Source organism: Pimephales promelas, chromosome 20, assembly GCF_988280905.1.
Source record: "Pimephales promelas chromosome 20, fPimPro1.hap1.1, whole genome shotgun sequence".
NCBI classification, from domain to species: Eukaryota; Metazoa; Chordata; class Actinopteri; order Cypriniformes; family Leuciscidae; genus Pimephales; species Pimephales promelas.
In genome coordinates, this window is record NC_142788.1 from 8,605,213 (window position 1) to 8,618,542 (window position 13,330).

The 13,330-nt window shown below is 39.6% G+C and overlaps 1 protein-coding gene across 7 annotated transcripts in view; it reads right to left on the minus strand.

Moving 5' to 3' along the window:
- Positions 1-13,330, minus strand: part of anks1aa (ankyrin repeat and sterile alpha motif domain containing 1Aa) — a 203,890-nt gene that overhangs the window by 83,238 nt on the left and 107,322 nt on the right. For 6 of the 7 annotated variants that reach the window (XM_089124473.1, XM_039664005.2, XM_089124472.1 and 3 more), the window contains 6 exons: positions 10,118-10,414; positions 7,024-7,099; positions 6,838-6,939; positions 6,659-6,745; positions 3,070-3,242; positions 1,505-1,561 (listed from right to left, as the gene is read on the minus strand). In XM_089124473.1, coding sequence (XP_088980599.1) covers positions 1,505-1,561; positions 3,070-3,242; positions 6,659-6,745; positions 6,838-6,939; positions 7,024-7,099; positions 10,118-10,414 — 792 coding nt within the window. The remainder of the gene's footprint in view (positions 1-1,504; positions 1,562-3,069; positions 3,243-6,658; positions 6,746-6,837; positions 6,940-7,023; positions 7,100-10,117; positions 10,415-13,330) is intronic. The other variant, XM_039664007.2, reaches the window with a different exon arrangement.

The window sequence follows — 13,330 nt, forward strand, 5'->3', positions numbered from 1 at the left end:
AACAAGAGTTGAAACCAGCAAAACTGAAATGTTTGTAAAATGCTTATTTTGCAATAAACTTGAAACATATTGCTTTTATACATTTAATCAACATTAGTAATAAATAAATTAATATTGCTCCATCGTTTTTAATCCGATTATGCGGTTCGCAAAGCATTATGGGATTGTAGTTCTTGTACCTTTGTCTTTTTGTCAGATTTTCAAAAGCTTTTTTGCTTCAAATCAAGGTTTGTAGTGTTAGAGTAGTGTTGTGATTCACCTAGAAGCTGAAATAACTCTTGAACGAAGACTATTTTACAAATCCTATGAGAAAAATGAAAGTAAAAAATACTACCGAAACCGTCGCCACTGAAAAAGGGGCGGGCACTAATGCACTCAATTTATTCATTTTACTATGGTGAATAAGCGAAGGGAAATGGCTGCTTCGTGACCAATTTGAAAGTTTTGTGCATCTGCCACTAAAAAGCAAATTGGGACAATTGCATGAGAATGAGAAATGTTGATCATAAATAAGTACTGGAAAGTAATTCACCCAATGTTTGAGTGTCCTGTGCATTTTTGTTTATATAAAGCTTATTAGCTTAGCAACATGCTAATAACATGAGATTTTTTTTTTAAAAGACACTTTTATTTGTGTGTCTTCGTACATATGTAATCAGTGTTGTAGTACTCGAGACTCGGACTCGGTCTCGAGACCATATTTTAATGGTCTTGGTCTTGTCATGGACTCGTGTGCATTTGGACTCGGAATTGACTCGTACTCGAACATTTTTTTTTTAGGACTCGGACTTATTCCCGAGTCCACTCGAGTTCAATTCAAAATATTTTTCATGATTATTAATGTACGTTAATAAAATATTTCTTTAAATTGATTGACACGCCCAGTGATTTTCTAGTGCACATATGCGCATGACAAATTGTAATAAAATTACTTTTAACACCACCTACTATGTGGCCTTTTTACCCTAAACTGATCATATTTTTTAAACTCTGGTCTCGGTCTCGACCGTCTCTGGTCTCGGACTCGACTCTCTATGGACTCGGTCTCGACTCGGACTCGAGTGAGGTGGTCTCGACTACAACACTGTATGTAATGATGTGATGTATTTTTGCTGCCTATCTTGGCCAGGTCTCCCTTGCAAAAGAGATTTTTAATCTCAATGGGTTTTTACCTGGTTAAATAAAGGATAAATAAAAATATCAAACTCTACAGGAATGCATTTTAAATCATGGTCATGGCTGAATCCCACAATGATACATCTACAGCACTTCTTTTTTAAGAGAAAATGAAACAAATAAGAGATTTTAAATGAAGTTAACAGAGAGGTGAACATTCCCAAGTAAAAGTACTAGTCTACTGATACTGGAAACACCAGGGTCAATCACATCTGCCACATGCAATCACCAGGCTGTTCTTCCAGAGGGATTCTTCAAGGATTCCAGACTTTATTTGATTGTATGTGAAATGTGAACCAAACACTGGAAGTCTGAACAGAGACTTTACCTCCGAGCTGAGCTCCTCTTCCAGTGCAGACTGATTCTGTGGAGGATGACGCTCTTTCTGTCAGAAACATTCAACTCATTTACTATCAAACATGGCGAAACCTTTGTTTTTGTTTTTAAGAAAGACATGAAGAAATTTAGGTTACACTTAATTCTAAGGTGTCTGTGTTATGCATTTAAGTACAGGTAGTTAACTATACTTACAGAGTTATACTTAGGGTTAGATACAAGTAATTATGAATAATTTATAGTCATTACCACACAGTAACTACATGTAACACGAGTAACCACTGTAAAATAAAGTGTTACCGAAGCTCAAAGAGAACACCATGATGGACCTGTAATTAAAAGTCTCCATCTAGTGGAGGAAACTACTACATCACATCAGATTGAAAGAAGGCGACTGAAAGAAAGTAATTGAAAACAATACTAACGCAACCGACTAATAAAACTGCATCACATTGCATCATCATTTCATTTATTGCTTAAAAGGCAAAAACAATTTGATAAAATATAATAAAGTTAAATAAATATCTTAAATGCATAATTAAATATTAACATAATAATTATAATTCTTCTGCCAAGTAAAATCATTAATTAACTGAACGTTTACGCCACGAGTGCATTTATTAGTATTTAATGAAGACTTTGGGGCGAGGCTCATCCAATCAGATTCCAGAGTCCAAACTACGATATTATAAATATGAATTACGTTTCCTCGTCGGAATTGCCTCCATTGCTAGCATATTTCTTACAAGTATTGAGAGTAAAATTTCATATGCACTGCCAGGAAAAACACCCTCGCTGTCTGGATGTAAATAGGCAAAAGATTAAGAGTCTATGACAAGATCATTATTGCAGTGATTATGACGTTTCTAGCATGTTATACGTTCGGAAACAGTTCTTCTAACCCTATGGATGGAGTGTGTAGATTTTACTTTCTTAAACATGGCCATATTCCAGGATGACAATGTCAAGATTCATCAGGCTCAAACTGTGTAAGAATGCTTGGGAGGAGCATGAAGAATCATTCCCACTCATGAATTGGCTCCTCTGAGTCTGAGACCTTAAATTCATTGATGCACATCTTGATAAAAAGTAACATCACAACATTTATTTCCATAAAGAGGTGCAATTTTTGCTCCTTCAATGAATTTAAGGTCTAGATTCAGAGGTGCCAATTCATACGTGGAAATGATTCTTCATGCTCCTCCCAAAAATTATTTTACAATTTGACCCGGATGAATCTTGTCTTCCTGGTATATGGCTGTGGTGTGTCTTCCTACGTGGTTGTTTAAGAAAGTAAAATCTACACACTCCATCAATAAGGGTTAGAAGAACTGTTGCCAAACATATAACATGCTAGAAACATAATAATCACTGCAATAATGCAATAATCTAGTAATAGACTCTTACATATTTAAATCCAAACAGTAACTTTTTTTTTTTTTTTTTTTTGCCAGGCAGTGGATGTAAAAATGAAACATTTATACCCCGTCTAATTGGTTGATTTCAACCAACAAGGATTTCAAAAGACAGAAATATTCGTATATATCGAATCCCCACCTTCCCGGCTTCACTGTCGGGCCGCCCGGAGTCTCTGTCCGAGGACTTCCCGCTGGCCAGGCTGTCGAGAGAGTGACACGAGGAGGCCTCAAACAAGGCTTCATACGGACTCTCTTCCACGGGGGGCGAAGACAAACCGGATATGAGCTCACTGACCTTCTGCTCCATTTCTCCTGTGAAAACAGAAAAGGATTCAATGAGCATCATTTGTATTTGGACAGGGAGACAAAAAAGTATCACTGAGAGAGTCCGAATATTAGGATATGCCACTGGCTGGACTCCAATATGGCATTCATTTTCATTCATTCATTGATGTTCACCCCCCAGATAATACAATTGACCGAATTCAAGGAAATGTACCAAACTAAATTTAAAACAAGACTATATTGTAATAAAAAATAAATACATAATAAAAAAGTCAATTAAACACAATATGCTTAAATATGATAAAGTAAAACATTTCTAAAAGTAGTATTGGTGCGTTCATGTCTTATAGTAATCGCGCGGCTAGACGACGACCTGGGACATCCTAGACGGAACTGTTAAAACCTTGAAATCGAAATTATGCATTTCTATGGTAAAACAATTAACAATTAATTTAGTCCCTGTTTCCATCTGGTGCTTTAATCAGTCTCTTTTGTCTTCTGTCCTGATTTCTTCGAGGGGAGGGTCTATGGGCGGGGAAGTGTATGGGCTTTCACATTTTTCAATCTAATGGGCCAAATAAGCTTGTGCAGTTCACATATGAACGCGACCGGAGACGACGGAAAAAACACGGAGAACAGCAGCTTTAGTTTCTGCTCTGACCGACTCGACACCAGCCGAACGCTGTGAAGGCCCGTACACACTGGGACGAATATTAGAGCGCGTTATTCGTCAGCGTTTTTTGTGTTCACACCCAAGCGTTTTTCGCTGACGATGAGCCGAGTGAACATTCAAATTCATTCCCTGACATTAGATGGCGCTTAATGTTAAACAGAAATAATAATAGAATACTATACTAGGGTGATCATATTCATGTCTCAATGTTTTATTATGACAGATTAAAAAAAAAAAACAATGAAATAATGATAGAAATAATGTCTTCTGTATTAGAAAAATAAATATATAAATAATAAATAACTAAGAAGAAATGCCTCCAAATGTAACAAAAAATAGCTCTCACAAACTTACAAAAACGAACTAACAAAATCTATTTATATCTTTAGTTTTCATCCTCTTTATCCTGTTTTTCTTCCTCATCCACCTTGTTTGCCCATCTATATTTTGCTGTAGAACTGATCTTTCCCAGCAGTTTTTTTTTTTTTTTGAAAAACAGGACATTTTCATCACTCAAAAACAGCCAGGACAGGACGTGGAAACAGGACATGTATAACGCAAAGTTGAGATGTTGCCCGGAGATAAAAACATAGCACTAGTTGTCGGATGAACAGATGCACGAGAGACGAGAGTTGTCATATTTCCCCGCGTTTAACAAAACCACTCAAACGTTACACTCGTCCTCATACATGGGGATCGAGCAAGACAAAAAACAAACAAACATCTGGTCACAATAGAAAAATAAAATAAAGAATACAAAGAGTCGGCAGAGCGTTCTCTCCTCACTTGTCAAAATCTAACTGACACTACGCACACTATGCGCAGTTCTCATCTCAACTCAGATTTCTATGAAGCACAAAGTGACCGTTTTACACATAAAAAAACAGGATTGTTGGTCACCCTATAGACAAATCCGACGAGCGTTCTGTGTAGGCTGCCATCTTGTGGTGACGCCATTACTGAGCTGTTACACCGGCATAGACATATGCACCGGTATGTAAACAAACGCACCCTCGATGACAGCTACAGCCAGGCAGAATGACTTGTTGGGTTGATGATGTTAGACAGTGGCCTCCAGTCACAGATGAAGGTATAAACGATCTTACAGATTATTTATGAAAATAGATTGGCAAGCTAGCTAGATTAATGTTTGCTAACGAGGAAACTATAAAAAGATCTGTCCATTTGGCAACAATAAATAAATGAAATCAAATAAACAAATTCATGTTTTTCCTTTGTGTCCATTATTTATCTCATTTTCACATTGCAACGGGCATGGGTAAGGTAACGTTACAGCTAGAAAGTATACAGTATCGACCAATTGGTGTTTTTAAACCATGGAAAGAGGTCAATATAACAGCAGGAGAACAATTATGTCACATAACGTTACATTTAGCTCAGGAAAGCCATTTAATGACCATAGCATGTTAATTGAATAGAAAAAATAGCAAGACAGGAGATTTTGCTGATCACTATATCACATATTTATTATATATTTTTACTTATGTCATTAAATTATTGTTATTATGCGCGAATGTCCGTGTCTTGTACTCGCCCAGGAAATCTGTGTAAACCATACGGCACCAGACAGGGGCAGTCGACCCGGGGTATTCACAATGTTTTCTCTTCAAAACTGAAATTTTACTGCCACCATTGAAACAATTTATAACGGAAACTGTTTACCCACTCCACATTATACAAGGGGTAACGTTGTAACGTTAGTGACAGTCGTAAATCGCGGGCTGTTTATTCCAGTGGACACAAGTTGCAACTAAAACAATAAGAGGCAATGGCGCAACGCTACCCAGCAACAGCTCAGTAATGGCGCCCGCTTACTTCCGGTAGTTTCGCCGGATTCGTCTATACTATTATTACAGAAATACTAATATAAATATTATCATATAGCTCTTTATGCTCCGAGACCAGCAGCTCAACATTAATCTTGCCCATATCTTATCTCTTCGTCGCCATATGAGTGCTCGGCAAGACCGTTTTGTGTTTGAGCGCCCCCAAGTTGTGTTTTACTGTAACTTCAGAAGTACCAGACACGTGAGCAAAACCCGCCAATCTCGTTGGTCGGATAGGTTTTGACGTGGCGCGCCAAACCAAAAAAAACGAACCCGAGGCGTTTTTTTTTTTTTAATTATGTTTTTACGCGAGGCGTTTTTCACATCGGTGTGAACACTCACATTGGCGCCCATTGTTTAGTTACGAGGTGTTAAACGTCGACGAATATCGTCCCGGTGTGAACAGGCCTTTAGTGTGTGTTAGAAATCAGGAATGGTGAGAGAACATTGTGCTTGGTACATTTTTCATCTTCAAACTAAACTTGGCTCTTCAGTCGACAGTTTGAATCCCGTCTGGCTAGAGCTCTACTCATAATGTTACTCATTCATTTCATTTATTCGTTTATTTGACATGGACATTCCAATTAAACATAGTACAAAACAAGTCTGTAACTGATGCGACGCCAAAAGAGTATATAGCTATTGCTAATTTAGGTCAGTATGTGGAGAGCAGACGGTCTTTGAACACATTCGACCACACGAGCGTTTACACTACGAAAGCAATTCGGTCTAATGTGTTTTCAACTCCCTCTGGAAGTGGTGAAAAGTGGACAATCTCAAAGTGTTTTAGACCCATTTACACCTTAGCGTCGCCCACTTCATCTGATCGACGAAACGCATCTTAATACCAGGTGTCAGCAAGGTCTAAATAACATTTCACACAAAAAACCTAGAGCACATGACAGCTGAAGCTTTTCTCTGACCTTTTCTCTTGGGGCTCAGGCTCTCTTGAGGTGGAGGCACTGGTGGAGGAGGGAGGCTCGTGTCTGACGGTCGCCCGCTCATATGAGCTACAAAGACACAAGACAAGCGTGAAACTGAGGACCAGAGCAGGAACCGGCTTATTAGTGGTGTGTGTGTGTGGGATCTACTCCAGACGTACCTTGTATGAGGGAGGCGATCTGTCGGCTCTTTTGAGAGGGCATGTCTCTAACAGTGTCCAGCGCTGTTAGATTCTTACAGTCCACGATATTCACATCAATACCTGAAGAACATTCAGACAGAGCGTCCTGGGGACATTTCCGGGAGTCAAAGGACTGGAAATTTCTGAATTTGCCTTTGTTTTTACCTGCGTTGAGTAGTTTTTGTACGACTTCGGTCTTTCCGTAAAGAGCTGCTTCGTGAAGGGCGCTGCCTTTCTCTGTCTGTGAACGAACACAATGACTCTTGAATAACACGATAGCAAAGTTATGAAGGTTAAACGGTCGTGTACGCTGCGTTTCAGGTCAGTTGACGGCAATAACCGAGTCCGATGTGGCACATCGGAACCCAGTGGAGAGCAGGCAGGCTCATTTTCACACTGCACTGGCTTTCTCAGTATGCTATCAGACAGAGCAGACTGTGTGAATGTGGGCCGCTGCTCTGAGTGAGAGGCAGATGGCAGGCTGTTACTGTTAAGTGTGTGAGCAGGTTTCTCAGGTAGGGACAGTGTTCTGGCAAGGTGTTAAAGAGCTGTTAGCTCAGATCACGCTGAGAAACTGAGTGAGGTAAAGCCACCTGTCATGCCCAGCCAACACACACCTGGACTCTATCAAGTCAACATGAAACAAAATGATTATGAAATGACCTCTATGATTTGACATCCAAAAAAAATTACATGATGCAAACTATGCATACTGCAAAAGTATTTAAGTATGGTAGTATGTTATTTCGAATATAGCCCAAAACATCCCCCTGTGGAATCTCTATATGTGGCGTTGTTAATATGGATTAAGATGTGCAAATTCATAAGTTGACATCATTGTTGAGTATTTTCTCCTTAAAACTGCAGTGAACCAAAAACACAGTTTGAAATCGCTGGCGTTTCTGATGTCACAAACTAAATTAAAACCAATCTGATTAACATGAGTGAGTGGAAGCGGGGCTCATTTGCATATTCATAGATCCTCGTTTACTAAATGAGGCAAGGGTGTAGTTACATTCAAGCTATTTTAAGGCATGAAGAATGTTTTTTTTCCCAAGAAACAACTCTTAAATATAATAATTTTGGAGATCAGGTGGGTTTTAAAGGGTTAGTTCACCCAAAAATGAAAATTAAGTCATTAATTACTCACCCCCATGCTGTACCAACCCCGGTAAGACCTTTGTTGGTCTTTGGAACACAAATGAAGATATTTTTGATTCAATTTGAGAGGTGGATCACCACTACATAGGCTGCCTAAGGGATTGAAACTTGACGGCCCAGAAAGCCATCGAAGAAAATGTTTAAATATTCCATATATCTATCTATCTATCTATAACTTTCAGGAACGTCTGTCTGTCTGTGTGTGTGTGTGTCTGTCTGTTAATCACATATCTCTCGAACTGTTGGTCCGATGGATCTCAAACTTGACAAGTGTCTTGCTACGGGCACGAGTAAGTGCAGTGCCGAGTTTGACGTTGTTTGGATTGGAAATGCAAAAGATATCACTAAAAGAAGCACACATTGGCTTTTGCCGCTCTAGTGCTGGCCACTCCCCCTCTCACGCTGCAAACTGAGTGAGCACAACGCAGGACCAGAGACAGAGGGACGAAGAAAGCAAATTTGCTCCCTGAATCGTCGTGCTTATTCATTTGAGCACTCAAACACATCAAACCAAAAAGCTAAAAACACACAGGGGCATTATTTTGCACGGGCATTTTGCACTAGTGTGACTACAGTGGCTCAAGTATAAGTTTATCAAGCGACGAGAATACTTTTTGTGCGAAAAACACACAAAAATAACGACTTCATTCGACTATTCCTTTTCTTCATTCTGGGCCTGAGACGAGAGTTCAAGAGATTTCCACGACGCATGCGCGAGAATTGCGATCTCCTTCAACTACTTCAGTTCAGTTCTCGCGCATGCGTCGTGGAAATCTCTTGAACTCTCGTCTCGGGCCTACAAGGAAGAAAAGGAATAGTAAAATACAGTCGTTATTTTGTTTGTTTTTTCGCACAAAAAGTATTTGAGCTTCCAAATACCATATTTTACGTTCGCTGATCAATGCTTAGGCGTGATGGATTTAATGTAGGCTTTTATTCACGCCTAATTCAATTAAAGGGATAGTTCACTTTGAAATTAATTTTTGATATGTTTTAGCTTACCTCAAGGGCATCCAAGATGTAGGTGTCTTTGTTTCCGCAGTATTTTCAATTTTGACATTTTTCGGTCAAACCGTTGTTGTCTGTCAGTCATATAATGCAGGTTTAGGGGGTCCACGTCAAAGAGCATGCACAGAGAAGTCCAGATTAAACATGATGTAGTGACTCGTAAATGTAAGTACACATTGACGGCCTAAGACACGAAACGAGCGGTTTGTGTGAGAAAACGAACAGTATTTATGTCGTTTTTACCTCTTGTTAACAGCCGTCGAACTGATCTGAATCACATGTCCAACTGAACCGTCTCCAACCATACGCCAGAAGTGATCTCTCGCGTCACGAATTGTTTACACGGATATTTCGGAAGTTTTACCTTTCACTAAACATATTTAGATATATCGAAATCGTCTTCCATTGCAATTTCCCGTATATCTAAATATGTTTAGTGAAAGGTAAAACTTACAAAATCTCCGTGTAAACAATGCGTGACGTAGACGTGTGAGAGATCACTTCCGGCTTAAGGTTGGAGACGGTTCAGTTCGGTTCAGTTGGAAAAACTATACCTAAAAAAAAACTAAATAAATACTGTTCGTTTTCTCACACAAACCGCTCATTTCGTGTCTCAGGTCATCAGTGTGTACTTACATTTACAAGTTATTAAATCGTGTTAAATTTTGACTTCTCTGTGCATGCTCTTTCAGGTGGACCCCTAAAACTGCATTATATGACTGACAGACAAGAACGGATTGACCAAAAAATTTCAAAATTGAAAATACTGTGGAAACAAAGATCTCATCTTTGATACATCTTGGATGCCCTTGAGGTAAGCTAAAACATACCAAAAATTAATTTCAAAGTGAACTATTCATTTAATCGATCTCATCTCTTGAGAATACTTGGTCTGAACTGAATTTTTGGTTGAATTTGAGTTTTTGGTTAAGAGGCTGTCAACGAAGAGACAGAAATCTCTCAGATTTCATTAAAAACATCTTCATTTGTGTTTCAAATTTGGGAAGTCACTGATGCAAGATTTTTCAGTTTTTTGTTTCAGTGTTTCATCAAGGCACTCCTGTGTGATATTTGGCCCGGGCGTCCTCACCTGGTAGTTGATGTCGACGCCGGCGGCCAGCAGCACCTCCACCACGGGCAGGTGTCCGTTGCGCGAGGCCAGGTGGAGAGGCGTATGTTTCTTGGTGTTGGAGCTGAGCAGGTTGGGATGAGCGCTGAGCAGAAGCTTGACCACCTCCAGCCTGCCGTAGAGCGCAGCCAGGTCCAGCGGCGTCTCAAACTTGTTGTTGCGCATGGTTGGGTCGGTCAACTCCTCCAGCAGCAGCTGCACCACCCGCGTGTGCCCGTACTGAGCGGCGCAGTGCAGAGGCGTCTCGTTGTCGTTGTTCTGCGGAGAAGAGGACGGAGAGATGTTGATGGGCTGATCACTTCAGGGCTAGGGCCTTGAAAGGGTGAGAAATAAACCATTTTTCAAGCGGAAAATTTCAACGATGAAATCCAGGAAGTTGTAGCATTCGCTGAAGACCCAAAGTGGTAAAGCTATGTGAGCATAGCTTCGCATTGGCAATAAAGCCAGCTTTTAGGAGAACGACACGAAAAACAAGATCAGAGCAGGATTGTGGAAGATTCGTAACTTTTTAGACAAAACATGGGACTGAATTTACGAAGAATACACAACACACGACAGTCTTACACCGGCATTAAGCCAATGAGAGAGCAGAGGAGGACATGCAAGCTTGACCGCATGCAGACAACTCGTCTCACACACACTCAAAGTCCCACTACCAGGGTTTAAATACTCATTTTCAGCAGTAAATGTATTACAAACTTATTTTTTGTGTAATTTCATGGCTTGTAAAGTGTTTGTGTTATCTTTAAATCAATGACACTTGATTTGATATGTTGTATCTAGTGTATTGATAATATTCACACATTAAGTGTGGCTTAAGTGGGACTATACGTGCACTACTTTTGATCATTGCTCAATTGGTCAGTATCTCAGACACTGGCTGACTATCACTCTTGGTATTTGTAGTATTATACTTAAATTAGACACAATTAAACATATAGTTTGAAATGTACAGCATGTTTGTAACAAATCATTCAACTTCACAATGACTGATGTACTGAAACCTGACCACCAGATGGCGCTGTTATATTTGCTTTGTTTGCTAACTGAAAGTGAAATCTTGAGTGTAATAATAACCATGGAATTAAACACAAAACACCCTACAGCTCAAAAACCGCTAGTGAGAATCTGACTGACTTCATCATCAGACTCGGCTTCCTCCAGAGCTGTGCAGAGATCAGTGTGACTGTGTGTGTATGTGTGTGTGTCTCTGGGGCTTGTGAAAGTCTCCGGGCGGCTGGCAGCAGCGGACACAAGACACACACACACTCCACCACTCTGAGTGACTGTGTGTGTGTGTGTGTGTGTGTGTGCGCGCGCACACGCTCGAGCAGAGCCGGAGTCAATGAACATGTGCTGGTTTGGAGACCACACCCCACAACTACATCATCAAAGTGGGTAAAGCAATCTGCGCACACCCACATTATTATTTATAATAATAAATACTATTTGTTATTATTGTTATCATATTATTATTGCTTTTGTTGTTGTATTTAAGTTACCAGTATTAATAAAATATAAGTTTTATATAATTTTTAATATTTTTTTTAAATATAATTTTTAATATACGTTTTTTTTTCCCTTTTATTTATGTTGATGTCTATTGCTTCGGCAATATTGTGCTATTTCACACAGTCATGCTAATAAAGCTCATTTAAATTGAATCAAATGTAATTGAGAGAGGGGCAGACAAAGAGAGAGAGAGAGAAAGCCATCCAATGGGACACAGACGGGAGAACAAAACTACACCTGTCGTTTCCCTCCACGGACTGAAAACAAACACAGCAAGCCCTTTATTCTTCAAACTGAAAAAAGGAAAACCGCAACACACACACACACACACACCAGAATCAGATCCCTTAAAATCAGCTCTCACATCTTTAGAGTGACAGTGAGCGCAGAAACAGATCCCAGATGTCCATGAGGAAACAGCTGGACTGAACTCCTTCATGGGCTTCATCACTCTCTCTCTCTCTCTCTCTCTCTCGTTTCCTCTGAGCTCTTCTCAAGTGAACGACTCTCTCTCTCTGGTGAGGAACCGGACACCACCGAGGCTCAGAGGCTTTCCACAAACACAAGAGATTCATTTTCATGTTAATTCCGGTCCACCGCTGACCAACTGACTGTCAGGAGAAGTGAGCTTTCGCTCTGTTTTTAAAACAGAAAGTGCTGATTTCTCCGTGACATTTCAAAACCCTACGCGTTCACAAGAAACACTCGCACTCGACCTGTACGACGGAGCATTTCAGCGCTCAAGCCCACAGCTAACTCTAATAAACACATTCAGTGTCATTAGTACATCATCATCATCATCACTAGTTACAACTGAAACAATTCGAATGGAGTTTGTTTTTTAAAATACAGCTTTAAATTAATATATTAGTATTACATGAAAAACCCAAACTCGCAAAAGTTTATAAAATAAAATGATAAATCGTGCCTTGGCAACTAAATGAAATAAAGCAAGTTTACTTATTAAAATAGGTTTAATTATTCAAATATAAAAAAAAAATTAAATGACAAAAGCAAATAAAACGTCTAGAGCAAACTAGCGGGTGTAACAATCCATCGATACGGATCCAAACATTGATCAAATGACTACGGTGCATCGATGCAACAAGAAACAAATCTAACGGTACATTCGATCATCTTCAGAACACGAGAGAAGATCTTTCTGATGAAATCTGAGAGTTTTCTGTCCCTCCATTGACAGTCTACGCAACTACCACTTTCAAGCCCCAGAAAGGTAGTAAAGACATCATGAAAGTAATCATGTGACTCCAGTGGGTTAACCTCAATCATGCAAGTGCTTCGTTTGCACACAAAAAAACATAATTTACTACTTTATTTACAACCAAGAGTGTAACATTACACGTATTCGTAGTGAACCGTTTGATACGAGGCATTTTTAAACTGAGCGGTTCGTTGCACCATTTTCCTGCCGACCAAAATTTCCTTATTTCAAATGTAGGCGCTTCGCGTGGCAACTGGCAACCGCACACACAATGCAAGAGATGCTGGCGTGACCACAACATTGCCCAACATCAATGGCAAATGTAATGCAAGCAGAAACAAAACTGAGAAACATTCACATTTCTCCGTTATTAACGGATCAAACAGCGCTGACGTGGAAACCAGCAAGAAACATTGTGCCATGAATGAACTATCCAGTGT